General features: G+C 42.7%; 1 protein-coding gene across 1 annotated transcript in view; it reads right to left on the reverse strand.

The window, feature by feature from the left end:
* ttn.2 (titin, tandem duplicate 2) overlaps window positions 1-27,576 on the reverse strand; it is a 219,891-nt gene that overhangs the window by 149,689 nt on the left and 42,626 nt on the right. Inside the window, exons 37-68 of the mRNA XM_059342393.1 lie at window positions 23,104-23,382; window positions 22,242-22,805; window positions 21,717-21,998; window positions 21,349-21,627; window positions 20,985-21,266; window positions 20,627-20,905; window positions 20,105-20,392; window positions 19,732-20,010; window positions 19,336-19,617; window positions 18,736-19,014; window positions 17,923-18,201; window positions 17,031-17,309; window positions 16,641-16,928; window positions 16,263-16,541; window positions 15,520-15,801; window positions 14,899-15,177; window positions 14,534-14,812; window positions 14,169-14,447; window positions 13,800-14,087; window positions 13,432-13,710; window positions 12,823-13,104; window positions 11,687-11,965; window positions 11,306-11,587; window positions 10,916-11,194; window positions 9,273-9,560; window positions 8,898-9,176; window positions 7,865-8,146; window positions 6,868-7,146; window positions 5,871-6,158; window positions 4,699-4,986; window positions 2,681-2,971; window positions 584-871 (exon numbers count right to left, since the gene is read on the reverse strand). Coding sequence (XP_059198376.1) covers window positions 584-871; window positions 2,681-2,971; window positions 4,699-4,986; window positions 5,871-6,158; window positions 6,868-7,146; window positions 7,865-8,146; window positions 8,898-9,176; window positions 9,273-9,560; window positions 10,916-11,194; window positions 11,306-11,587; window positions 11,687-11,965; window positions 12,823-13,104; window positions 13,432-13,710; window positions 13,800-14,087; window positions 14,169-14,447; window positions 14,534-14,812; window positions 14,899-15,177; window positions 15,520-15,801; window positions 16,263-16,541; window positions 16,641-16,928; window positions 17,031-17,309; window positions 17,923-18,201; window positions 18,736-19,014; window positions 19,336-19,617; window positions 19,732-20,010; window positions 20,105-20,392; window positions 20,627-20,905; window positions 20,985-21,266; window positions 21,349-21,627; window positions 21,717-21,998; window positions 22,242-22,805; window positions 23,104-23,382 — 9,309 coding nt within the window. The remainder of the gene's footprint in view (window positions 1-583; window positions 872-2,680; window positions 2,972-4,698; window positions 4,987-5,870; window positions 6,159-6,867; window positions 7,147-7,864; window positions 8,147-8,897; window positions 9,177-9,272; window positions 9,561-10,915; window positions 11,195-11,305; window positions 11,588-11,686; window positions 11,966-12,822; window positions 13,105-13,431; window positions 13,711-13,799; window positions 14,088-14,168; window positions 14,448-14,533; window positions 14,813-14,898; window positions 15,178-15,519; window positions 15,802-16,262; window positions 16,542-16,640; window positions 16,929-17,030; window positions 17,310-17,922; window positions 18,202-18,735; window positions 19,015-19,335; window positions 19,618-19,731; window positions 20,011-20,104; window positions 20,393-20,626; window positions 20,906-20,984; window positions 21,267-21,348; window positions 21,628-21,716; window positions 21,999-22,241; window positions 22,806-23,103; window positions 23,383-27,576) is intronic.

Raw genomic sequence — 27,576 nt, forward strand, 5'->3', positions numbered from 1 at the left:
TTGTGTATTTATACATCATATTAATATTATTTTTATTTTTTTTATTTCTACCTTTGATGGTGACTTTGGCCTTATGTATTTATACTTTATATTATTAATATTATTTTTTTATTTCTACCTTTTTTACAGTGACTTTGGCCTTATATATTTATATTTAAATTATTAATTTTATTTTTTATTTCTACTTCTGACACTGACTTTGGCCTTATATATTTATATTTTATATTATTTCACAGTATATTAACTGACCCTTGATGGTGACTTTGGCCTCATATATTTATATTTTATATTATAATAATTATTTTTTTATTTCTACCTTTGACGGTGACTTTGGTTTTATATATTTATATTTTATTTTAATTATTTTATTTCATTTTTTTATTTGTTCCTTTGACAGTGACTTTGGTGTTATATATTTTACATTATTTAAAAAAAATGTATTTCTACCTCTGATGGTGACTTTAGCCTCATATTTATATTTTATAATATTAATTTTATTTTTTATTTCTACTTCTGACATTGACTTTAGCCTTATATATTCATATATTTATATTTTATATTATTTCCCAGTATATTAACTGACCCTTGACGGTGACTTTGGCCTTGCAGAAGTCGGTGCCGGCGTCGTTGGTGGCCTTGCAGAGGTAATCTCCGGCGTCGTGTCGGGAGGCGGAGCTTATCTCCAGGCACGCCGTCCCTTCAGAGAAGGTGATCCTGGTGCTGCCGGAGGACGCCAGGTCCTTCCTGTCCTTCATCCACTGGACCTTCAGGGGCGCCGGGCCGCACACGTGGCAGCGCAGACTCAGACGCTCGCCCTCGTCCACCGTCAGCGGCTTCAGGGGGACGTCGAACACCGGAGGCTTCTTCGCTTCTGAGGACACACGAGAGACATCTGGACGTTTACTGACGAGATAAGACGAAACACCTGAGACACCTGAGACAAACCTTTTCTCCAGTTTGTTTTTCAAATTACTTATTAACCTCCTGAGAGCTTTTGTTTGCTAAGTATTGTTAGTTTCTCCTAGATATTTAGGATTAGTAGGACCTGATAAGTACAAAAACTAGGCATTGTCTTTGAACAGGAAGTAGTTTTTGGAATAAATAATGGGTTTATTTTATTGTCTTACACAATTAATTCACCATTGTATAAAAATGTTTATTTTCTTACATTTACACCCTTACTCTCTTTGGAAGAACAACAAAAAAAGGCCATTCATTCTCAAATGAGTACTTCCTGATTGGTAGCGTCGTAGCTTGTTGCTATTGCTAAAAAATAGTCAAATTTGTACAGAATATCAATCTACAAACCTTATTTATCACAAATAAACAAGTTTTAACCATAGAATCTGATCAGGTTTTGTACCTGGTCCACTTTTGTCTGCGGATAAGCTGTTGATTGACTTTACCAAGATGCTGCCATCTGATTTTTACACTGACTGATGTATTGTGCTTTTTCTAGAGTGTGTTCTACTGAGGACAACATGTGATAGTTAAGCAGAATGAAGTAAAAGGTCAAAAGGCAAACCTAAAATGTAATGTCCACATATGAGGACGCAGGGTCACAGGAGGTTAAATAAAGACAAGGTTTTTTTTAAAAGATAAATAAACCCAATTAAATAATTCCTGAAATAAACAAACCCCTGACATAAATATTTAAATTGTATTTGTGTGTGTATTAATAATTTCTCGTAATTTTGTGATAGGCTTTGGTAGCCAAGCAACCAGGGCCAGTTGGTGGCCACCAATCAGAGCAGAGCAATCAACCACAGCTCCTCCTGTGACATTTGACGCCACTTAGAAAGAGAAAACCAGCTGAAAGTTCCCCTCGAACAGAAAACATTTTTGGCCAAACCGTAGCTCCTATTAGTGAACCAACTTCACTTTGAGCATCCTGAGTTCTTCCTGAACGTCTACATATGTGTTTTGTAAAGAAAAATGAAGAAATTGTTTTTTTAGAGCGATCAGAACAAACTGGTACCTCTGCTTTCCTCCAGAGCTACTCCTTTAATAATCCTCGCTACCCACTTATTGCTGCACTAACGGCTGTTAACCCTTTATCAGGCAAATAACTATATTTGGTAACTTCAGGTAATATTTCGAGAAAAAAGTTGCAAATTTACTAGATTAAAATGGCAAATCTGGGAAAAAAGCAACTTTTTTCTCCTAGATTCACCACTTTAAATCTCATAAATCTACGCATTTTATTTCTCGTTGATTTGCCACTTTAATCTCGTAAACTTTTTTCTCAAAATATTATTTTCGTATGTTTTTTTTTTACATATTCTGGCTGTATGTAATATCCTCCAATATTCTCTAGGGTTGAAATTTGCAAGTACTTCAATGAGTGACCTATTAAGGGTTAAAGTGGTGAATCTGGGAGAAAAAAGTCGCTTTTTTCCCACTTTTTTCTCATAAATCTGCAACTTTTTTCGCGCAGATTTGCCACTTTAAATCTCTCAAATCTCCGCCTTTTTTTTCTTGTAGATTGTCCACTTTAATCTAGTAAATTTGCTACTTTTTTCTCTAAACATTACCTGAAGTTACCAAATATAGTTCTTTGCCTGATAAAGGGTTAATCCACTATACCTTGATTGTTTCCCTTTTTTCTGTAAGTCGCTTTGGATAAGAGCGTCTGCTAAATGACTGAATGTAAAAGTTAAATGTAACAGGTGATGCCGACCTGAGATCCCCACGGTGACGTCACAGGAAGTGCTGCCGGCCTCGTTGGCGGCGCGGCAGCTGTACCTGCCGCTGTCCGTCACCTGGCTGCTCCTGATGCAGAGCACGGCCACGTTGCTCTTGAAGGTGATGTCGTATTTGTCGGAGCTGCGGATCTCCGAGTCGTCCTTGAACCAGCTGACGGCCATCGGCTGGGAGCCGGACACGCGGCCCTCGATCTTCACCAGCTTCCCCTCCAGGTCCTCGATGTGGTCTGAAGGCTTCTTGGTGAACACCGGAGGGTTCTTACGCTCTGAGAGGAGGAGAAAGAGGGGCAAAAGACGGGAAGTTCCCTTATCACACAAAGAAACGCCCTGAAAAACTGGGCTGAGTGTTAATGAAGAGAACGGGAGCCCGGAGAGACCGGTTCATAAGAAAGACTCAGGTCCAGTTTCTGAGTTTGATTTAAATTAAAAGATGAGTTTTAATTTCTCCTCACAAGATTGTTGTCACCTGAAAGATTTTCCTGACTTAAAGAAAAATGTTTTTCACCTGTTTTCAAGAGTTTTTACAAAAACGTAAGTTAGAAAATTATTAGTAAGTAAATTAGTAAAGAAGAAATCACCTGGTGTTTCACATAATAACCTTACAAAACAAAGATTTTAGTAAAACATTTTTGATACCTGTTTTCACAGCTGAAGATATAACACATAAATGAATAAGAAACATGATAAAAGAAAAATAAATTCTCCCCACTTGTTTCCAGGTCAAAAATCTTATTAATAATAATAATAATAATACTAATAATAATAATAATAAAATGGGCCATCAAGCTGAATTTTCACCAAAAGACAAAAAGAAGAAAAAGAAAAAAATACTGAGAAAAATGAATAAAGTCGATACCTTTTCTTCTTAAAATACATACAAATAATACAAACAAAATAATAATAAATAATAAATAATAATACATAAATAAAAATAATGATACAAAAATAATATAATAAAATTTATAAAAAAGAATTATCAAAATAATGAAATATTTATTTATGAAATAAAAAATGTTTGATAATTATTTTTTGAAGTAACTACAGTAAGGGATCAAAATTTTATAAATAAAGATCATAAAAAAGAGAAAAAACATTCAACAAAGAACAATAATAATAATAATAATAAGAAATTATTGGGGAAAAAATCACCAGGTGAAAAAAACTTTTTCCTGCTTGAAATACTTAATAATAATCTGACAAAAAAACTAAATAAAAATAATAATACAAAAATAATATTAAAATAATTTTAAAAATATATTTTAAAAAAATGTTTCATAATTATTATTTAAATAAATAAATAAAAATAATGCTACAAAAATAATATAATAAAATTCATAAAATAATATTTTAAATATTTATGAAATAAAAAATGTTTCATAATATTTTTTTTTTTTTTTAAAGAAATAACTACAGTAAGGAATAAAAATGTTAAAAATAAAGATTATAAAAAAGAGGAAAAACATTCAACATAGAGTTATAATAACTAGGCTGTAGGCTTTGGTAGCTAAGCAACCAGGGCCAGGTGGCGGCAACCAATCAGAGCAGAGCAATCAACCACAGCTGCTCCTGTGACATTTGACCCCACTGAGAGAGAAAACCAGCTGAAAGTTCCCTCGAACAGAAAGCATTTTTGGCCAAACCGTAGCTCCTATCAGTGAACCGATTTGTTTCTATGTATAAATGATTTCTGTAGAGTGGAATCTGTGGCCTTGAGCAGAGTTTCTAAATTTATTTTTTTGACAAATTGGCCTCTCCTTCTCCACTCTAGCAATGATTTCATCCACTCTAGCCTCTCCACAAGGTAACATTCAGGGGATTTTTATGGCGTGGAAGAAATGGAAGAATAAAATAAGGAAGAAGCTCTTACGAGCATAGTCAGTTTTTTTTTTTTTTAAAACACCACTTGAAAAAAATGTTAAAAACTTGTTAGTGTGTTTTTTCCTCTGGGCTCTATTAGCGCCCGGTATCTCCCGGTATCTCCCGGGTTAAATACCTTTGACCGTGATGTCAGCAGAGCACGAGTCCTTGCCCGAGTCGTTGGTGGCGTGGCAGAAGTATCTCCCCGAGTCGTTCTTGTCGGCCTTCAGGATGCTCAGGTGAGGCGTGTTGTCCTCGCAGCTCATCTTGTAGTTGCCGCCGCTGCGGATGTCTTTGTGGTCTTTGGACCACGTGACCTTGATGGGGGCGGAGCCGGTCATGTGACACTCCAGCTCGATGCTGTCGCCCACCGTCACCTCTAGCGGTGACAACTTCCTGTCAAAGAGCGGCGGGTAGCGGGGCTCTGCAGGAGGCCGCCAAGAGGCAAGACAACACGTTTACATGTTTGTTTACATGTTTGTTTACATGTTTACAGCATCACACTGTCTCACACAACATCTGACACAAGAACTTTTCTCTGCAGGTTTCTCAGTTAAGTTAAGTTAAGTTAAGTTAAGTTAAGTTAAGTTAAGTTAAGTTAAGTTAAGTTAAGTTAAGTTAAGTTAAGTTAAGTTAAGTTAAGTTAAGTTAAGTTAAGTTAAGTTAAGTTACGTTACGTTACGTTACGTTACGTTACGTTACGTTACGTTACGTTATGGTTAAACATTGTGACCTGAAGGTGATTTAAAAAAGTGTCTCAGGTGGCAGGAGTAGAGAGAGGAGAGAGAGGAGGAGGAGAGAGGAGAGAGAGGAGGAGGAGAAGAGAGAGGAGAGAGAGGAGGAGAAAGAGAGAAGAGAAAGAGGAGGAGAGAGGAGAGAGATGAGGAGAAAGAGAGAAGAGAGAGAGGAGGAGAGAGGAGAGAGAGAGAGAGGAGGAGAGAGGAGAGAGAGAGAGAGGAGGAGAGAGGAGAGAGAGAGAGAGGAGGAGAGAGGAGGAGGAGAAGAGAGAGAGAGAAGGAGGAGAAGAGAGAGGAGAGAGAGAGAGAGGCAGAGGAGAGAGGAGAAAGAGGAGAAAGAGGAGGAGAAAGAGAGACAGAGAGGAGGAGAAAGAGAGACAGAGAGGAGGAGAGAGAAAGGCGTGAGGACAGGAAGTTTCCTTATCACACAAAGGAACGCCCTGAAAAACTTTAATCTCAGGCGGGAGGAGGAGGAGGAGGAGGAGGAGGAGGAGGAACTGAGCAGGAGGATCTCTCCCTGCTGCAGCATGAAGGCGTTATGATAAAGGATAAAGTGGCTAACAGTACCGACCTTGCAGCGTGAGCTTGGCTCTGCAGGAGGCGGAGCCTACGCTGTTGGTGGCCACGCAGGTGTATTCCCCGGAGTGTCTCTTCTCTCCGCGGCCGATCAGCAGCGCGGCCGTGTTGTCGTCGTACAGCATGGAGAAGTCTCCGCCCGGCTGCAGTGGCTCGCCGTCCTTCAGCCACGCCACGTCGACCGGCGAAGAGCCGGCCACGCGGCACTCGAAGCGGACGGGCTCACCCTCCGTCTGCTGCAGGCTGGTGATCTTCTTCGGGAAGGACGGCGGCGTTTTGGCCTCTGAGGCGAAGAGACGGAGGAACATTAGGATTAACGGTTCTAGACCAATGGTACTGTGGGGGCCAAGCAGGGGCCAGTGTTTAATCAGGGGCCACATTAAAAAACGGCAAAGATGATATTTAAGCATTCAAAACCTTTATTTTATCAATGATCTTCTACACCACTTGGTATTAGAAAAGATTTGTTATTCTACAAGAGGATGTATTCAAAAATGTTATGCTATTTGGAAACCCTTTTTGAATTATATAGAGAAATTAGATGTCACTAATATTGGTGCTCTATATGACTGATCCTGTATTCTGTATCATCTGTAATCCATAAGGACCATAAATTATGGGTGTTTGTAATGCCATTATTAACACTTATATAAGCTTATAAACACACAATAATGTTAATAAGCATCTTGTAAGGACTTACAAGGGCCTTATTACTTGTTAATTAATGGTTATTACAAGGACCTTAATATAAAGCGTTACCAAAATTGCTAATACTTTTAATATTCTTTTTAGATTATATTGCTTGTTTACTATTTATTGCTGTTTTATTGATGCTTTATAGCTTTATTGACACTGCTGTGGGACTCAGAAAGGAATTTCTAATCTTATCATATTTCTAATAGGAAAACAAACATTGTATCGGTGAGAAAAGTTAATATTTTGGCAGTGAAAGTGAACTTTAGAGACACAGATGCAGGTAGATGTAGACTCACCGAGCACGGAGAGTCTGCAGGTGGAGGAGGCAGAGCCAATCTGGTTCTCCGCCTTGCAGGTGTACTCTCCGATGTCGGCCTTGGTGGCCTTGGTGAGCTTCAGGCAGGCGACCCCCTTGGTGTACTCCAGCCTGCAGGTGGGGCTGGACCGGACCTTCCCGTCCGCCTTGAACCACGACACTTTGATGTCGGGCGTTCCCGCCACCTGACACTTCAGACACACGGCGTCTCCAGACGTCACCTCCATCGGCTCCAGGGACTCCACGAAGTATGGAGGCTCTGTGGGGACAAACAGTAGTGAGAAGCCTGACACCTGCTGGACGGAGCTGGTGCTGCACAGACGACACTGTTATAACTTCACAGAAACAGGTATGACAAGTAGAATTAACCCTTAATAGGGCACGCATTGAAATACTTACAAATTCCAAATTTCATCCCTAGAGAATATTGGAGGATATTACATACTCAAATTAATGGTAAAAAAGTTACAAATTTGTGAGAGAAAAAAATCTCAAATTTGTGACCACAAAAATCTCAAATTAATGGTAGAAAAAGTTGACGAGATTAAAGTGGCAAACCTACGAGAACATTTTTTGCAGATTTGTGAGATTAAAGTGGTGAATCTGGGAGAAAAAAGTTGTTTTTTCCCCCACTTTTTTTTTTCAGATTTGCCACTTTTAATTACACATTAGAGAATAAAAAGCACCTGACTGGTATTATCAGGGGGTTTATATTGAACAGCTTTTGTGTGAGTTACAGATGGAAATGGGAATAAATGAAAACTTAATTGAAGATTAGAATAAATATAATGAATGAAAACGTGTAGTTCTGTTGGATAAACCATCATGTTTGGAGACATTTTAGAGCTCTGAGTGGAGCTGCTTCTTCTCCTACAGTGAGCTAAGCTAAAACCAACAACAGGATGTGACAGAACTTTAAAGTTAACTGCAGACACATTGAAAGGTTTCTCTGAAAAGCGAACAGAAGCCGGACTGACCGAGGATGGACACGACGGCGTCACACTTGTCTCTGCCGGCGTCGTTGGATACTTCGCAGGAGAACCTCCCTGCTGCCTCCTTGTCGTCAGTGCTCAGACACTCGAGGATGCAGGAGCTTTCTGTGGTGGTGATGTTGTACTTGTAGGAGGCAAAGATCTGTTGGCCGTCCTTGTACCAGTTCACGGTGATCTTCGGAGTTCCGGTGTAGGTGCACTCCAGCGTCAGAGGTTTGCCTTTTTCCACCGACACGTCCTTCAGCTTCTTGGAGAAGGCGGCCGGCTCTGAGCGACACAGTCAGACACACAGTTCAGTTCAGAAACTGATGATAAACTAATCTAGAAGAAGAGATTATCATCAATGGTTTCTGACAGAAAGGTGGACCCAACTGAAACTTAACATAAGCTGTTATTATTAGTATTTTTTTGGCCTCTTCAGACACATTTTTGAGGGGCTTGGTGAGCTCAACACGTGTCAGAAAATAATTAAATATGGTTCTCATGCTCGTGTTACAAACTGGCTCGATATCAGCATCTTTCCATCTTTAAACTTCACATAGATGTAAGAAATGTGGTCTGCAGACGTATCATGTCCAGACTGAAAGAAAAAGCCTTCGAGAGTTAATCTAATGTGGAGTTTAAGGCCCATTTAAATGTGCTTTACTTTATCGAATTCCTCCTAAGTGTTTTCATGCAACGATGTCCAATTTGGGTTTCATCTGATTTGATCTCATTAGATTTATAAATACAGATAAATATGCAGTTTATTTTACTCCCACCACCCATCAGCAGACATAAACGTACAACCCCCCATTCCAAAAAAGCTAAAACTGAAACAGAATGAGACACTTTCAATTAAAAACTGTACAGAGACAATATATTTAAAGGTCAAACTAATTAAGTAATTAACTAACTAACAGCATGCCAAGTTCTGAATGGGTACATCAAATGTTGTTTGGCACTGATTTAAAAAAAAAACCTTACTTTTAAATGATGGGGTCCAAGAGGATAAGTATAATATTGAGGTGAGACTGACCTTTGACGGTAAGGTTCACGGGGCAGCTCTCCTTCCCCGCCTCGTTGATGATCTGACAGGTGTACTCTCCGGCGTGATTTCTGTCCACGCTGAAGAGCTCCAGAATAACCTGGTTGTCCTTCAGGGAGAAGTTACAGCCATGTCCGGACAGGATCTCCTTGGCTCCTCTGAACCACTTCAGCTTCAGGGGGGCGCTGCCCTTCACCATGGCAGAGAACGTCACGTTGGAGCCAGGCATGGCATCCACCGGCTGCGGCGCCACCACAAAGGATGGAGGTTCTGGGTTCAAACAGGGTGGAATCAGAGTGTTAATGGAAGAGTAAAACACCTTCTCCCTCCACTCAAAGTACTTAATGTGCATCACGTCTTTCTGACCTTTGACGACCAGCGAGGACATGGTCTCAGTGGACCCGGCCTTGTTCACAGCTTTACATTTGTACATTCCTGAGTCGGACAGCTTCAGCGTGGACACTCTGAGCATGCAGCTGTTGTTGCTGAATGAGATCTCGTAGTTGGGTCCACTCTGGATCTCCTCCCCGTCGTGGTACCAGGAGATGATGAAAGGAGGCGAGCCGGACACTTTGCACTCCATCTCTCCGGCTGCTCCCACCACTGTGTTGCAGTCCTTCAACTTCCTTGTGAATATTGGAGGACTGATCTTATCTATGAGGAGTTAAAGGTCATTAACAGGCTGTTGGACCTAGTATAGAAAACTGTCAAATAAATATTGAAAGTACGGCTGGGCAATTAATTGAAAATTAATCGTAAGCAACATTCAAAACCTCTAACTGACGTGATCTTGCCCATGACGATTATTTTAATTCCATCCAATCCACGACATGGAAGCAGCATGGAGAAGAACTCAAATCAATCAAGCCAACCGAGCAAATCAAGCGGTTTGTACCCAAGTAAAAAGTCATGTCGACATCGAACAAAAAGTAGTGAACTGCAAACACTGCAAGAAGTGCACGTTATTTATTTTCTACTGTTTTGGAGAGGTTGATTTCTACTTCAAAACTAAAATGTGATGTTTTCCTTTCAAGCGATGCTTTGATTTCAGTTTATAATATTCAATAAATAACCTCAAAATAGTTCATCGGTGTGCATTTCCTTCATTTCTTTAAAATCACAAACATATGCACTTTTTCATTAGAAAATATATCCCTGCTTTAGTAGTTGAGCATATTTACAGAAGACAACCGTGTCAGTGAATTCTGAGGACAAAAAACAAAAACAAAATAACCGTTCATTAATCCTAATCGCGGTAAAATGTTCAATTAATCGTGACATTGATTTGAGGTCATATCTCCAAGCCCTAACTGAAAGGTTACAATAAAAATCTGGTTGGATTCATAAGCTTGTTGAGTCATTCTCTTTTTTGTCAGTTTTAGACTCAACATTTTCCATTGAAAACATTTGCTTTTGTTGGTGAATTTAAAATGTAATTGTGTAGATAAAGATAGTTCTAAGTGAGGGTAAGTAAAATCAACAAAAGCCAGTCTAAAGCAAGTCTAAACTAGTGATTCTGTACAGAAGGTCAGCTTTGTAGTCTGGAGCTAACCACCGACGAGCCTGAAGGGTGATTATTAAAATGGTTCTTAAAGAGATGTGTGATGTGTTCTTGCTAAAGTTTAGTCCAATGACAATTATCTCTGATTTTTCTGAGTTTAACTGTAGAAATTTGATGCACATGTTGAGGTTCTTTCTTCTTGTGTTATTTTTGTCAAAGGAAAGCGTAGCAGCGTAGAAAATAACAAGGGCCTGACATCAGAGCCCTGTGGAACTCCATGTTTTAGTGCTACTGAAGCTGATAAGTGTTAGCCATGCTATAACCTGACCCCAAAAAGCTATTACTATTCATAAAAGAATTGATCTGCTCTGTTAGGTTTATTTTATAAAACCATTGCAAGAAAATGGCGGTTTTGAGAATAGCTGGAGAGGATTAAGAGTATCTGAGTGTTGTGTGGGTTTAAGGAGATGATATTCTATTGCCGTAGTAGTAGGAGGAGACTACCAACCTAAGACGGTCAGGTTGATTTTGCTCAGGTCCTTCCCGACCTCGTTCATAACCTCGAATGTATATTCTCCAGAGTCCACCTTCTCAGCAGAGAGCACGTTCAGGCTGGAAATCATCTGAGAAAATGAGATTTTGTATTTCCTCCCGGAGGCCAGCTCGACTCCGTCCTTGAACCACTTCGGTATCAGCTCCGGGGTGCCACAAACTTTGACCTCCAGGGCGGCGATGTCTCCCGCCGTCACGCTGAGGGCGTCTGGCTTGTCTATGATCTTTGCAGGTTCTGGAATTAACACAGAAGAAGGAGGACATGCTCTTAATCAAACCTGCAGGAGGAGGAAGGATGACAAAAAACAAAACTGCAAGAGAAAGAGAGAGTTATATGATTACAAACCTAGAACAGTCAAGTTAGCGAAACACTCCACACTCCCAGCATCGTTTCTGAGTTGGCAGGTGTATTTGCCTGCCGTGGTTGCGTCAGCCTTAAAGACTTTAAGAGCGACCTGGTTGTTCTCAAAGGTGATTTTCCTGTTGTCACCGTCCCTGAGAATGTGATCCTTGTCTTGAACCCAGGACACAGTAATGGGTTCAGAGCCTTTAACAGTGGCCACAAGGGTCACCTCCTCTCCCAGTACCACTGTCATGTTTGACAGTTTCTTCACAAACGACGGTGGCTCTGAAGAGAGGAGAAAAACAGCGCAAAAAGGTAAAGTCAGCAAGGTGACAAGTATTTTAAGAAATCTAATAATTATGACTTATCGCAATTTCTACTGACCTCTGAGTTTAACTGACGTCTGGCAGGTATCACTTCCTACATTGTTTGACACTTTGCACTCGTATTCGCCGGCGTCCGACGACTCTATCCCAATGACATGCAGCGTAGCCGAGCTGCCCTCGCTCACCATCTTATACTTCCTGCTCTCCATCAGAGGTTTCCTGTCTTTGAACCAGGTGATCTGGAACGGAGCTGTACCGCTTATCTCGCAGTACAGACTCACGTCCTTACCCTTCAGCCCCTCAACGGGCTGAGGTACTTTGACAAAAGATGGTGGGTCTATAAAAAGATCAGGAAACTGTTAAAGTTAAGGTAAACACGGAAAAATAATCCATGACGAATTATTAAAGCTGGAATCCCGTAACATTTCATGTGTTGTCACACTTTAAAGCGGCAAAACGCCTTCATCCAAGATGGTGTTGTTAAGGAAGTTTATTGGAACTACAACTAAGGTGTTGGCACACTTGTTGTTGGAACTATAGTCAAGGCTGCTGAGTTGGGAAAATGTGTGGAAACTAAAGCTGAGAGTTTACGTGGACATTTATTGTGACTACAGTCCACATGGTGGACCTGTCAGTGTTTGATTAAAGTGCACTTGATGAGATTTGAACTACAGCCCAGATGGCGGACTTGTGGTTGTTTGATTGAATTATAGTTAATGTGGGGGACTTTTTGTGGAAATATGATGGAACTACAACTAAAATGCCAATTTTTTCTGGCAAAGATGTTGGCTATTGGAGGTACAGCAGCCCTGCTGAAGAGACAAATTTGTTGCGGAAGAACAATAGCACTACAGCTAAGAGGGGAGACTTGGGGAATTAGTTTGAACTTCATACTACTATGACAAAAATGTGTTTAATTGACCAGAAATGTTTCCAGCATGTTTTTATTGGCTGGGGCACCCAACAAGCTGATTTCTCAGTGGTGGAAAAAAGGACTGAACCAAGTTTCCAGCCTGAGCATTTGACGATAACTCCACCATTCTGGACGTATATATAAAATACTTATTAAATTGTTACGTATTCCAGCTTTAAGGAACAACAAAACTTTGACGTTAATTTCACTGAATAGTCAGTGCTTCAAAAAGTCAGACCATGATTAGTAAATGATGATTAGGAAGTCATCGAAAGGCTGACCTTTAACGGTAAGTGTGGTGCTGCAGCTGACACTGCCAGCATCATTCTGAGCTTCGCAGGTATAAACTCCATCATCATCAAAGCTGGTGGAGAGCAGTTCCAGGACTGCTACTGAGTCAACAAATGAAGTTCTGTAGTTGCCCCCGTCCATGACCTTGGTGTCCTGTTTGTACCAGGTCGCTTTGAGGGGGGCTGTGCCACTGACTTTGCACTCCAGACGGAGTGACTCACCCTGCTTCACAAACTTAATGGCAGGGAGTTTCAGCACAAACTCAGGTGGTTCTGAAAAGCCAAAATATAGATATATTAGCTTCTGGTAGATGTAGGGACACTAAAACTAGATTGTTACAACAGGCAAGTGGTGAGCAGATGAGGTAAGCTGGCAATGATGGGTTAGCAGCAGGGACAGGATGGTTGTGGTAATGCAGATGCATCTCAAAGGCAACAAACAGATCTTGATGAGCAGCTGCAGCAATGAAAAGCTTCAAATAGTAACAATGAAAGTGCTGCGAAAGCTGGGAAAGGGTGACAGAGAATCACTATTGCAGTGATGCACATATGAGATGGTTACAGCCACGCAAGAGTTGATCTGAAAGATGCACGTCCAACCTTTGACTGTCAGGTCTGCACTACAGCGTACAGAGCCAGCGTCGTTACTGACTTGGCAAGAGTAAACTCCACTCTGGGTGAAAGCCACTGAAAAGAGGTCTAAGAAGCAAGACAGCCCCTCCAGCCCTGTGAAACAGGCGGGCCCGGTCATGAGCTCTGTGTCATCCTTGAACCATTTGACCGTGAAAGGAGCCGTCCCCTTAAATGTGCCTTTGAAGCGTACAGTGGCATTGGGTATGGCCGCCTGGGATTCAGGCAGCGTCACAAAGCTGGGAGGTTCTGAAGAAAACAAGACGGACCATGTTAAAGAGGTACTCACCTTTGATTGAGGACTGCACGACCGATCATGTTGGGAATCAATGTCTAACCTTTAACCATGAGGGATCCAGTGCATTCACAGCTTCCTGCTGCGTTGGTCAGTTTGCAAGAGTAGGACCCTGCGTCCGATCTCTCTAGTTGTTCAATTTCAACGGACACAGAATTGTCCTGCTGAATGAGTTTGTGTTTTACACCACTCGTGATTTTAATCCCGTCTTTTTTCCATTCCACAGAGATCGGGAGGGACCCGGATATTTTGCAACTTATCTGAACAAAGGAGCCCAAAATCTCTTGCATTTCTACCAGAGGTTTGATGAAACTTGGGGCAATTACTTGTTCTGTTACCAAAAGAATAATAAGAATTAGACTTTGTTCAACATGTCACAATGTACCACAGGAGTTTATGTTTTCACACCAACCTAGTACGATCAGTTTGACCGTGCAGCTGCAGCTACTGATGTGGTTTGCCACCTCGAAGACATACTCTCCTTCGTCCTCTTTCTGAGCGGACTGAACCTTTAGGCTGCTCATGTTGTTTTCAAAGGTCAGCTTGTGCTGCCTGATGGACTGAAGCTCCCTGCCACCTTTCATCCATTTCACTCTGAGCTCAGGTGAGCCTGTTACCTTACAGTCCAGACTGACTGGATCTCCCACTGTAACCTTTATCACTTCAGGTTTCTCTGTGATACAAGGAGGCTCTACAATGCAAAGCAAAGTCAATGTTTCTAACACAGTAAAAACCAAAAAAGATTTGATAGCCATGATTAGTTGAGCACAGGTATACCTTGCACCGTTAGGGTAGCAAAGCACTTGTCCTGCCCGGCCTCATTCACCACCTGGCAGGTGTACTTCCCGCTGTGTGTTGCCTCACAGGCAGGAATCCTGAGAGTTGCCACATTGTTCGTAAATGTTCTCTCAATCTTTGGATCCTCCAAAATCCAGTTATCATCTTTTTGCCATTGTACAGAGAGAGTGGGAGAACCCTCCACAACACACTGAAACTCTGCCTTTTTACCCAGAACAGTGGCAGTGTCCTCAATCCTCTTGTTAAATGTTGGTGGTTCTATTAGAGAAAGCCAATGAAATGTTTAAGTAAATGGTCAGTTATTACCTAAAAAGAAAGAACATTGTAATTCTGATCAGACCAACCTTTGAGGCTCAGCGTAGTCTTACAAGTACAGCTTCCCACCTCGTTAGAAACAGTGCAGTGGTATTCACTCATATCTACAGTGTCACACCTGTGCACCTCCAGACGCACATTGCCATTTGTCTGGGAGAAGCCGTGTTTAGCACTGGGTTTGATCTCCTTCACATCTTTGTGCCAGGTTATCTCAAATGGACCAGTCCCAGAAATCTCACACTCAAAACAGGCACTGGAGCCCTTCACAACATCAGCTGGAGCCAGCTCTCTAATGAATGTTGGCGGTTCTGAGATGAAAGAAAACACACTGTCACCCACCTTTTTCTGAAGAGTTCACTGTTTCCTGGATAATAATTTACGCCACTGACAAACTCTATCAGGATATTCTATTAATTTGGAAATTAAGTTTCACAAATAAATTATTTCAGCTGAGAGAGAATTTAAACTGTTCGGATTGATTAACCATAATATTTGGCCAGCTAGTTAAGGTAAAATGGCTCAATTTGAAATAATCATATCGTTTCAGGAACCTAACATTAAAACCAATACAGTCTAGTGTTTGGGAAACACTTGCCTCCAATCCTACTTTCTTACAACTCTTGCACAACAAGTCTTCTGGCATAACTAACCTTTGACCTTGAGCTCCATGTTGCAGCTCTCACTGCCGGCCTCATTACGAGCCTCGCAGTAGTAAAGCCCACTGTCTTTGGTATCAGCCCCACAGACTTCCAGAGTGGCCACAGAGTTAACAAAGGCCATCCTGTATCGATCACTGGGGCTGATCTCAGAGCCTTCCTTAAACCAGTAGATGTCTATCTCAGGTGTGCCGGTCACCTGGCACTCAAACACTTTACTCTGACCGGGACGGACCACAGACACACGGGCCGGAGTTCGTGTGAACTTAGGGGGCTCTGAGAAACAAAATAAAATGATTGCGGTAACCATTATGGAGACAAGGAGGAGAAAACTCTGATCTCTAAATAGCTCACAATTATGTTTCCACCCAAATGCTTCTCAAATCTAAAACGTGTTTGTCCATCAATTGTTTTGTGAATATCCAGAAACTGCAAAACTAAATATATTATATATAAATATATAGAGATCCCACTGACTTTAACATTGCACTTACACTGCCCCCTGCTGGTCATCTTTGCCATTTGCAGATGGTTTGAGCAGTTTTTGGCCAGTGCAGTGGGGAAGTGGGAGGTGCAGCAAAGTTTTCAATGAAAACACTAACTTACTAACTGACTTTGACCAAATCAAAAAGTGAAGGATCAGTCTTCAATGCATGACTTCTGAATTATAAAATGCCAATAAGAACAGATGGATGGAGACATATTTACAGACTCAGTTTCACAAAAAGAAGGGTGACCTTTAACAAAGAGTGTTGTCTGGCATGAAGTGGAGCCCACATTGTTCTGTATCTCACACACATATTCTCCAGAATCTGAGGTTTTAGCAAAGAAGAGCTCCAGTGAGCTTGAGGTGTTGTCTTTGACCACATTGCAGTCGGTGCTGGATAAAATCTCTTTCTTGTTTTTAAACCATTTGATGGTCAGTGGTGGTGTGCCAGAGACCAGTACGTTAAACTGGACCTTTGAGCCGGGCAAAACATTCATGGATTCAGGCTTTTCAAGAATGCAAGGTGGTTCTGGAAGAGAAAAAAATGGAATAATGCTTGAGAAAGCTGCAAATATATTTTAAGTTGTGTAGCATTACTTTGATTAGACACATTAAATTGTGTTCAAACCTTTGACAAACAAGATCCCCGAGCACTGGACAGTTCCTGCTTTATTTTTAGCAATGCAGGTATAGCTGCCACTGTCTTTACTGTCAAGATTAGAGATTTCCAGAAAAGCAACATTTTCAAAGAATGTGCATTTGTGTTTGTCATCAGCCTGGATCTCTTTCTCATCTCTGTACCACTGTATCGTTATCGGCAGGGAGCCAGATACAAGACACTCCAGATGAGCAAACGATCCTTTGATACCTTCTGTCTGCTTCAGTTTTCTTGTAAAAGACGGTGGAATTATTTGATCTAACACAGATGGAGGACAAAGGAGGTGAGAAGCAATGTTTAAAGTAAGATGTAATTAAACAAACCAGATGTTAAGATTTAGGGTAACCATTAAGAACTGACCGAGAATGGTGAGTGTGGCCTCGCAAGAACTTTGGCCCACATCATTGGAAACCTCAAAGGTGTAGTCGCCACTGTCACTTTTCTCTGTTTTAATAATCTTGAGCACAGAGCTGGTGTCTGTGCCGTGTACTTTATATCTCTGGCCTGAGGTCAGCTCCTTGCCAGCTTTAAACCATCTGGCCTTCAGCGGTTTTGTGCCATGGAACCTGGCCTCCAGCGTGGCCGGGTCGCCCTGAGTCACACTGATGGACTTGGCCTCCTCTGTGACCTTAGCAGGCTCTGAGACGTTAAACACAACAGTCAGCAAGTAATCTTATATCTTAAGTCAATAACAAACTACAGATTCTAAAGATGCATCCGGTCCTCATTAACTTGCAAAGTCACAAGATGATAATGTAACAGTCATTTCCCAAATATTTATGTTGAGTTGCTCTAGGGTCTATGGTGAATCTATTAGGGTGCAACAGTGTAATTAACCCACGGTATTGTCCATGGTTTCGGTACGTGTCTTGTGCATAAAGAGAACAACTTTTTTCCTCCTAAAATTAATTGCTTGAAGGAATGATACACGTTTAGTTGTTCTCTTTTAATGACACTGAGTTGGTCAGGTTGGTCACAAAATAAGAAGCGGACCTGGCAACTGCACCACGTACCGTGCATCCCTAGAATCTATCCCCCATCCAAAATTCTGGGAAGCACCTAAATACTGAAGGCCGAACAAAGTCCATCGTCCATCGTTTGAGCCGTTTGCCAAATGTCATAATTGGTAAACTTGTCTCCTTGTTGACCATTTGAGGGGAAATTCCATCTTGTAAAGTTATAAATGAGTGACTTTACGAGTTGATAAGGATCGCCTGAACACACCGTTTCAAACTAGAGTACTTTAACCAACCTTTGACTGTCAACACAGCAGAGCATGTCTGGCTCCCGGCCTGATTCTGCGCCTGGCAAGAGTATTTGCCGCCATGTTTGCTCTGTAAACTGGTGATGTGCAGGACGGCGGTGTTGTTCTCATATATAATCTGAACGTTTTCAGCCTCTTTCAGCTCATGGTTGTCCTTTGTCCAGGACACAGTCATTGGCTCTGAACCCTTAAGAGCGCACTGCAGAGAAACCTCGCTGCCAACCAAGGAGCTGAGGTTCTCCAGCTTTTTTACAAAGGATGGTGGTTCTACGAGGAAAGAAATTATATTATTTTATATTATTGGCCTCTCTACTGAATATTAGCCTCACAAAGTCAGACTTCATCCCGCAAGCTCAGTCTTTTATATGAGATTTATGCCTCTTGGTGAGGTCTGCTTCTCCAAACTCCTCATCCAAAGATATACTCAATATAAAACCAAACCTGACTTAGCAGATCTATTTCTAACCCTTAAACTTATCAAGAATCCGATATTGTTAGAGTTTCAGAGAACACTTCCTACACTTCTGGACCCTCGATTCTTATCCGAATCATGGATCTATGAGTTAATGGTGATCCATCATGTATAGGTCATTACACTCTCTAAGATTAATTTGCATTTCAGGCTTAAAAATTGACTTGACTGAATATTCCTGTGAAGAAATAAAGTGGCCTTAAGCAAAATGCGTACTGAGCATTGCCAGATCAGAATGAACTTTTGCGAGGCTCTCCAAATATATGTATGGGGAAGAATTAAAAAGTAAGATCTTTAGATCTGGCTTTAGATATGGCATCCAAACCAACCTTTTAGTGTTACTTGACAATCACAGGAGGCCGTCCCCACTTCATTCTCAACAGTACACTGGTAAAAACCAACGTCTCCGGCCTCGACAGCCAGCACCTGCAGGGCTATCAGTTCATCTTTCACAGTGATCCTGTGCCTCTTGTCATTCCTAATCGGCTTTGTGTTTTTATTAAATGACACGGTGAACGGAGCAGAGCCAGAGACTTGGCCCTCCAGCATCAACTCAGAACCCTTCACCACATCTTTGTGCTCCAAGCTACGCACAAACAACGGCGGCTCTAGAAGAGAACAGCGGACGTATCAGCACACACAAAAAGAGTGACATGATGACACCAAATAGGCAAAATTTAAAGAATCCACTGAAGTTTTATTGTGAAGTTGAAGATGCTCTGAATAACTTCTTCAGACATCCTCAGTGTTTACCCTATAAAGAGGCCACACCCCCTTAAGCCACTGGTGGTTGTCAATTATGTCCTTGTCCACCAGGGGGTGTGATGTCTTAACAGGATAAATGTTGATGAGGATTAGATGATTAGATGTTGAAATGACTTCAACGTCACAATAAGAGTCTGGGAATAAAATAAATGTCTGAAACCAACCTTTGACTGTGACCGTACTACTGCAGCGGTCACTACCAGCCTCGCTGGATGCAACACACACATAATCTCCACTATCCTCCACTGCACAGGTGACTATTTCCAGCGACGCCACTAAGTCAATTACAGTCATTTTGTATTTATGACTGGAGCTGATCTCCATTTCATCCTTGAACCACTTAAAGCTAATGACGGGGCTGCCCGTCACTTTGACCTCCAGCTTGGCGGAGGCGCCGCTGGTGATGAGCTTTGTGGCCTCAAGCTTCCTCACAAACACAGGAGGTTCTGAGAGAAGAGGTTAACATTTATTATCAGACAGAAGACATTGTGTTAGTATCAAGAGATATTTGGATGTCAAGACATTTTCATGCAGCGACACACAATACTTAAGACGGGCACCTTTCACAAAGAGGACTGCGGTGCAGTCCACCTTCCCAGCATCGTTGGACACTTGGCATGTGTATTTTGCTGAGTCATTGGGTTTCACAGAGTTAATCTCCAAAGAGCTTGAAGAGGCATCTTTCTTTATGAAATAAGAGCCTCCAGTTGTAATCTCTTTTTCCTCTCTGAACCACTTAACAGCTAAAGGAGCTGTTCCAGTGAAGGCCGTTTTGAAGGAAACAGTGGTTGCTGGTATAACATCCTGGTTGTCTGGTTTCACTGTAAACACTGGGGGCTCTAGAGGCCGTGAACAAAACAAAGATTGCATTTCATGTTAGCATGAAATCATTCACAACATATAGAGGCACAACATAAGCCAAACATTCATAACCTTTGACGTAGAGCGTGCCACTGGTTTCTTTAAAGCCAGCTGAATTGGTGGCTTTGCACTTGTAAACTCCAGAGTCGGCCTTCTCCAGCCCAATAATTCTTAGTGTAGCAGAGCTGTCTTTGAATTCTGGTTGGAATTTGGATCCAGACTTAATCTCCTTGTCGTCTTTGAACCAAGTTATAGTCATGGGCTGGGACCCAGACACCTTGCACTCCATGGAGACATCATTACCAATGTTACCATCAACTCTTTTTAGGGTCTTGGTGAAAGTTGGAGGCATTATCCGATCTGGTTGTTGAAGAAAAAACAACTCATGCATTAACACAGTTTCATACTGTTTTTGTCTAAAGAATCAATCAGTTACAAGACTTTAACTAAATGTTAGTACCAAAATGTTTGATTACAATTTTTCAAAGCTCATTTTTGTTGTAGTTATAAACATAATCAACAACTATAGATTTTGGAAGTAAGATATTGTGAGTAAATAAGACTTTAGGAAATGTTAAAGAAGCAGGGGCTAACCTAAAACCGTGACTGAGCACGTGCACTGGTCCTTCCCAACTTTATTCGACACCTCCACCTTGTACTCTGAAGTGTCTCCTCTTTCTGCCGTAAGAATCTTCATGGAGGCAACATTGTCCTTCAGAGTCATCTTATATTTGCGACCACTGATCATCTCCTTCCCGTCTTTAAACCACTTCACTTTGAGCTCTGGGCTTCCAGAAATCTTGCACTCCAATGTGGCTGAATCTCCTGCAGTCACACTAATGGACTCTGCAGATTCTACGATTCTGGCAGGTTCTGGGATAAGACAGACCTGTTAGTTATTAAGATGTAAGAACCTAACAGAAGTATCTTTGCATACAATATGTTAACTGACCTTGTACAGTCAAGGTAGCTTCACATTTTTGTTGGCCAGCCTCATTCTCAGCCTGGCACGAGTATTTGCCACCATGGCTGATGGCCACCATTGTTATTGACAAGCTAGCAACATTGTTCTCAAACACCATCTTGATATTTGGATCGTCATCTCTCAGTATTTCAGAGTCTTTCTTCCATTTAACAGTGATGGGAGCAGAGCCCTTAATGGTCCCCTGCAGTTTTACTGTATTTCCCAACACTGCCGTAGCACTCTCAACCCTCTTTGAGAAAGTTGGTGGTTCTACAAAAACAGTTAAAGAATTAAAAACTGAGTTTGAAGCACAAGATTAAATCTTAATTAAACAAATCTCCAGTTTACTAACCTTTTAGTTTAGCTAAGGCCTTACTGGTGACTTTCCCAACATCATTGGATACAACACACTGATAATCTCCAACATCTGCACTCTCAAAGGTCTGGATCTCCAGCCTTGACAAGGACTCTTGGGAGATAATTTTATATTTCTGATCACCGGTGATGACTTTCTTATTTTTTAACCAGCTGATTTCAAAAGGAGCTGTTCCTGTGATCTCACACTCCAGCTGAGTCGGTGTTCCCTTCACTGCCTCAACTGTCTGCAGCTCTTTCCTAATGGACGGAGGCTCTGCGTGGTGAAGTAAAGTGTATGCAGTTAATACCAAATGTTTTTTGAGTTGAACAGTGAGTGTAAAGTAAATGCAAGATTTGACAAACCTTTAACAGCAATAAGGGTGTTGCAGCTCTCGCTCCCGGCATTATTTGACACCTCGCAGGTGTAACTCCCACTGTCTGTGACCACAAGGTTCATTATCTCCAAAGTGGCAACTCCACTCTTGAAAGATATCTTATATTTGTCTCCATCACTAAGCTCTCTCTCATTCCAGAACCAGTGGATGTGAAGTTCGGGCGATCCTTTAACCGTGCACTGTAAACGTGCAGCTATACCTTGTTTCCATGTAAGCTTAGGTTCCATTTTCTTAACAAAGTTGGGGGGCTCTGAAATGAGTGTTTAGTTCAAAACCCCAAGTTCATTGTCAAAAGAGAGACAGAAAAAAAAAACAAATTAACCAAGACAGAAAAGTGCAAAAAAGAAATGCAAAAGACAAGAAGACAGCGGTGCACAGTGTTAGCGTCAGCTAGCAGAAGGGTAGAAACAATTGTCAGCAATAATCCACTTGCTCATTTCAGAAATATTTGTTTTCATTAAAGTCAATGGAAAGATCATCTTTAAGATCTTACCTTGAACTGTTACCACAGCCTCACAGGATGAGCTCCCAGCCTCATTGGCGGCTGTGCATACATATTTCCCAGAGTCCTTCAGTTTGGACTTGGGGATCTCAACAACAGCTACCTTGTCCTCAAAGGACACTTTACACTCCATGCTCTGGTGGACTTTTTTGCCATCCCGGGTCCAGGTGACGGTCACACCAGTGTCCTCATCCACCTGGCACTCCAGCCTCAGCGGGTCATTGAGAGCAGCTGACACTGGCTCAACAGTCTTAACAAAACTGGGCTTCTTGATAACCTTGAGCTCTGTGGTAAAAGTGGCAGTGCCAACACTGTTGGAGGCCTTGCACAGGTAAACTCCCATGTCAGACAGTTCAAGACTTCTAATGTGAAGGGAATACTTGTTCTTTTCACATTTCATGGAATAGTTCCCCTCGGAGGAGATGGCTATGTTGTCCTTGTGCCAGACAACTTCCATGGGTGAGGTTCCAGTGAGAGAACACTGGAGCACGGCTTGTTTGCCCACGAATAAAGTCATTGGGTCTGGTTTTGATACAAATACCGGTGGGTACATTTCTATGGAGAGCAGGTAGAACAGTTTTAGTGGAAAAATACACCAACATTAAAATTAAGCTGTGCAGTCTCAACATGTGAGATGTGAGTTTAAACATGAGAAAGTGCGCTCCTCAACATCATTATATCTTGCCAAACGTGACAGCGGATCCAATTCATAAACAGATCATTACTTCCACATTGCTCAATAATGATTCAGGAAAAAAAAACACATTGCATCAATATAATTCTCTCTCTCTCAAACAGATACATTGTTGAAGCAATAACAATACAGACACAGAAGATCCCGCTGGGGTCTTACCAGTGACGATGAGCATGGAGGTGCAGCTGTCGGTGCCATGCTGGTTTGAAGCCTTGCAAGTGTATTCACTGCTGTCGGCTTTGATCGGGTTCAGGAGCTCCAGGGAGGAGCTGTTGTAGCCGCAGATGATCCTATACTTGTCGCCCTGTTTGATCTCCATTCCGGACCTGTACCATTTGAAGGTCACGCTCGGAGCGTCCTCGATTTCACATTCGAACTTGGCGTGGCCTCCGATGTTTATCTCCAGAGGGGTGATTTTCTGCCTAAAGACAGGTGGCACTGAGGCACACAGAGACAAATAGGAAAGCAAAAGTTAGTCATGGAGTCTGTTAGACTGTTGTAAAAAAATATCTCAGATCAGGAACAGGGATGGTGGAATGCACAACAATGGTGGATACAGGAGTGACTGTGGAAGAGAAAAAATAGCGGGAACATTAGCCCCATGGTTTCATGAGAAACTGAACATGACTCTCATGGGGCTAGGGTTCAGGCTGAAAAGAAGGAGAAAAGAGTTTATGAAAGATGAAGCAATGTCAAGTTGAAGCCCTGAAAGCATGCAGAGAGACATTATGAAGATAATGTGATGGACCATGGGTTTAAAACAAAGGAACCTGTGGATACAGACATGCCAAAGTGACCATGAAAGTTACCTGAAAGCCCAAATCATCACAACCATCACAGCAAGATGCTCATGGACTACAGAGCCTGAAGTTTAACATGCATGGCTGTGATGATGCTGGACTTCAGGCAGTCGACCGTACAATGATGTGGAACAAACAAGACATGGTGAGTTAGTACCATCCAGTGGCCTGCTGAAGGTGCTCATGCTGAGCTATGAAATGAATAAAGAGACCAAAATGACGAATGCATCATTTTTTTGTGAGGACAGAAGTTGTGAATGAACCGAATTATGTGAATGATTAGTGGTTCCCAGAGGGAGTGGATGAATAAATGAATGATATAGTAATTCTTCCTGTTATCAAACCTCGTGAGACCACAGTGAGTCTGGAAGATGTTGTAGTCCTGCCGGCTTCATTCTCAGCCTCACAAACATATTCTCCTTGATGCCTCTCCTTCACAACTTTGTTGATAACCAATGTGTATGTGTCATGGTCTTTGGAACACTTGAACTCTTTGCCAGATTTCACCAATTGTCCATTGAAAAACCAGTTTACCTCTGTGACATGTTTAATGGTGGTGCTAAAGGTAATTTTACTGTCTTCATCAATAGACAAGTCTTCAAGAGAGGTGACTACTACAGGGAATTCTCTCTGTTCTGGTCTAGAAACTGTGATCTCCTCTTTAAAGAACTCCTCCCTTTGCTCCTTGTGGATGCTGACATCCACCACCTGCTCAATGGGGACAGTGGTGGGAGGCAGGGTAGTGGTAAGAATAGCCGCTCCCACATCTTTCTCTTTGCCTTTCACTGTAACTGACCTCACCTCCTGCCTTGACACCTGAACTGACTGCTCGAAAGCCATGTGGGACTCTGTGGATATTTTGATCTGGGATGAGATAGACTGTTCCATCTTTGCCGCCTTTGTTTCTTGCACCACAACCTGCTGCTCAGCTGCAGCACATTCAATCGCCACTTTGGACTCTGTCTTGAGTGCGGCAGCCTGAGATTTAGCAGCAGTGAAAGCCACCGTGCTCTCTGCCACGCTCACAGTCTCTACCATGGATGACAGCATTTGTTTAGAGCGGGCTGAGGCGACCTGAGCCCTCTGAGGTTTGTCTAGCTGCATCGTACCTGGCTGTTCTGAGGTAAGAACATGGGCTTCCTGGTACACTATGGAGTGGAAAGCTGCCTGGAGTTCAGTCCTGAGGTCAGCTGTCTGAGGGTATTTACCCTCAAAAGCCACAGTGATCTCCATTGGGGCACCAGTTGTGGTTATCAGGTATGTAAACATGGCCCGCTTGGGCTCTCTTTGAACCTTGACTTCCTGTACTTCTACAGGATGTAACTTTCCTACGACGTCAGCCAGCAGCACGGGCTGGTCGCTGGCTACGGCAGACTGAAGAGCATCTCTGAGCTGATGCCGTATGTTTAGACTGAAAGGTTTAGGAATCTGAATCACAAACGTCATTTCTTTGGGAAGAGCTGTGCTGTCTTTTGACTCTGATGCCATGAGGGACAGTCTCGGCTGTGTAGTGATGGCAACTTTAGTGGACTCAGACTTGGTGATCTCTTGAGAGAGCTCACCTGTCAGCACTCGCTTCTCGTCCATCACTATCGACTGCCGGACTGACTGGCCCTCCTGGATCTGAACGGCAAAGTCCTGCTCTGCTGCCTCTAGAAGGACACTACTCTCAGTGGAGATTTCCTTCTCCTCAATCTGGATCGGCTCTGTGGGAAGTTTTGGCTCCACAGCCATCTGACAGGTAAATTTATCCACGGCTGTGAGACTCTCAGTGTGACCGGCCTCTAAGGTGTGACTGTCTGCCACACTGGTGACATGCATCACATTCAAACGATCCTCCTTCTGCACCAGAGCTCGCTGCTGCTTGACGTCGGAGGTAACCGGCGTCTCCTTTGGCAGCTGCATGGGCTGGAAAGAGAGCTGGAGGATGTTTTGAGGCCTGGGCTCGGTGCGAACCTGAGATTGAATGCCGGTAACAGACAAATCTATCTCTGTGTGATAATCTGCCATGAGCTCCCTTCTCTCTTCCGAAGTGGCTGCATGACTCCTCGTCTTTTCTTGTTTCTGCACCGCCACATGCTGATCAGGCTTCTCAATTATGAGAATACCCTCTTTGGGCAGCGCCTCCACAGGCTGGGTGGACTGCAGATGCAGCAGGGTACGGGCCTCTTTCTCGGGCTGGATTGTCATGGTGCTGGCCTTGGCCTCAAACTCTGATGTGTCCTCACACACTACTGTCCTCTGCTCATGGTGGCTAACTGTGTGGAGCAGAGTGGGGCTCTTCCTGGATCCTGCCTGCTCTGCTGCTGGTTTCTCACAGGTGAAACTCCTCTCAGATGGAAGGAGGTCCTGATCTGTTATAACCTGCAGGTGCAACAACTGCTCTCCTTCTACCTGAGACTGAATGGACATGGCACTGTCCAGACTCGGCAGCTGCTGAGTGGGCTCAGCCTGAAGCAAATGCTTCTCCTCAGTAGTTAGAGCTGCTTTCATTATTCTATCCTTATTGAGACGGGCTGTCTCCTCACTGGGCCTATGCATGGAGAACTCAGTCTCCTTGGAAAGAGTCTGTTTAGACTCGCTGACTGAGGCCAAGACAGGTCGGTGCTGCTCTTTCCCAACAGAAGATTTCACAGCAGAATCTGCTGTTGCTAGTTCTGTTGTGTGGCCCTCTGCAAGCACTCGTTTCTCTGCAGACTGGGCAGAGTATAAAATCTTAACACCTTCTTTAACCTTATAACCCTTCTCTTCGTGTGGTTTGGGGATATCCTGAGACTGCTCTTTAAGGATGGGCAGCTGTGACTTGACTTGATGCCCACTGACTAGATGTTTAGGTTCAGAAGTGGGTTTGATAGCAGCAGCCTTCCTGTCAGCCAGAGGCTCTGTGCTAACAGTAGAAAGTGTGGTGAGCTCCTCAGCAAGAGCCGACATCACCATCGACTTCCTTTCTTTTGCTGCCTGCAGCTCGATGACCTCAGGGCTTTTAATGCGATCACAGTGCTGCTCTGTGAGGTCCTGACTCTCTTCCACAGAGGATGTAAATGCTGCAATGTGAAGCTGTTTCACAGGAACAGCTGAGACCTGAGGGGGGCGGGTAGGAACCACAGAAACCCTCTCCTCTATCTCATGAGACTGAAGTACTGCTGCCTGGTGGGTCACCTGCTCGCGATGAACAGTAGCAGCAGAGATGTCTAGTTCTCTTAGGGAGCTTACTTGCTCACTGGGAATTATCTGCCGGTCTTCAGTGCCGATGGTGTAAACCATCTGATCTGTCCTGGCTCTGTCCTGTCCTGGGAGGCTGACCTGGTACAAACGAGACTCAGTAGCCTGCTCTGTCACTGAAACCTTATAGCCTTTCTTCTGAACCATTGTCACCTGCTCTTGTTTGCGGGAAACAGATACTGATTCTTTGAAGACAACAAGTTCTGCGCTACAAGACGCCTGCCCAAACTGGTTGGACGCCTTACACGTGTACAGGCCGCTGTCTTCCTGTTTAACATTCTTAATATTGATTCCACCAGATCCGTCTGGGTTGGTTATAACGATACAGTTTCTACTGGGCTGGATCTGGAAGGCCCCTTTAAACCACTTCACATCAGGGCTCGGATCACCACTGGCTTTGTAATTAAAAGAAACCTCTCCTCCCTCTGAGCACCTCACAGGTTGGATCTGAACCGTGAAGGTCGGAGGCTGACCTGTGACCTTAAACATCTTCTCAACCCATCTCTCTGCCTGGCTGACATCAGGCTTTTTCACTTCCAGATATGTGGTGCATGTTGTCTGGCCAAATCTGTTGGTGGCAGTGCAAGAGTACTCGCCCTCATACTGAGTG

The sequence above is a fragment of the Centropristis striata genome, chromosome 10 (genome assembly GCF_030273125.1).
Source record: "Centropristis striata isolate RG_2023a ecotype Rhode Island chromosome 10, C.striata_1.0, whole genome shotgun sequence".
Taxonomy (NCBI): Eukaryota; Metazoa; Chordata; class Actinopteri; order Perciformes; family Serranidae; genus Centropristis; species Centropristis striata.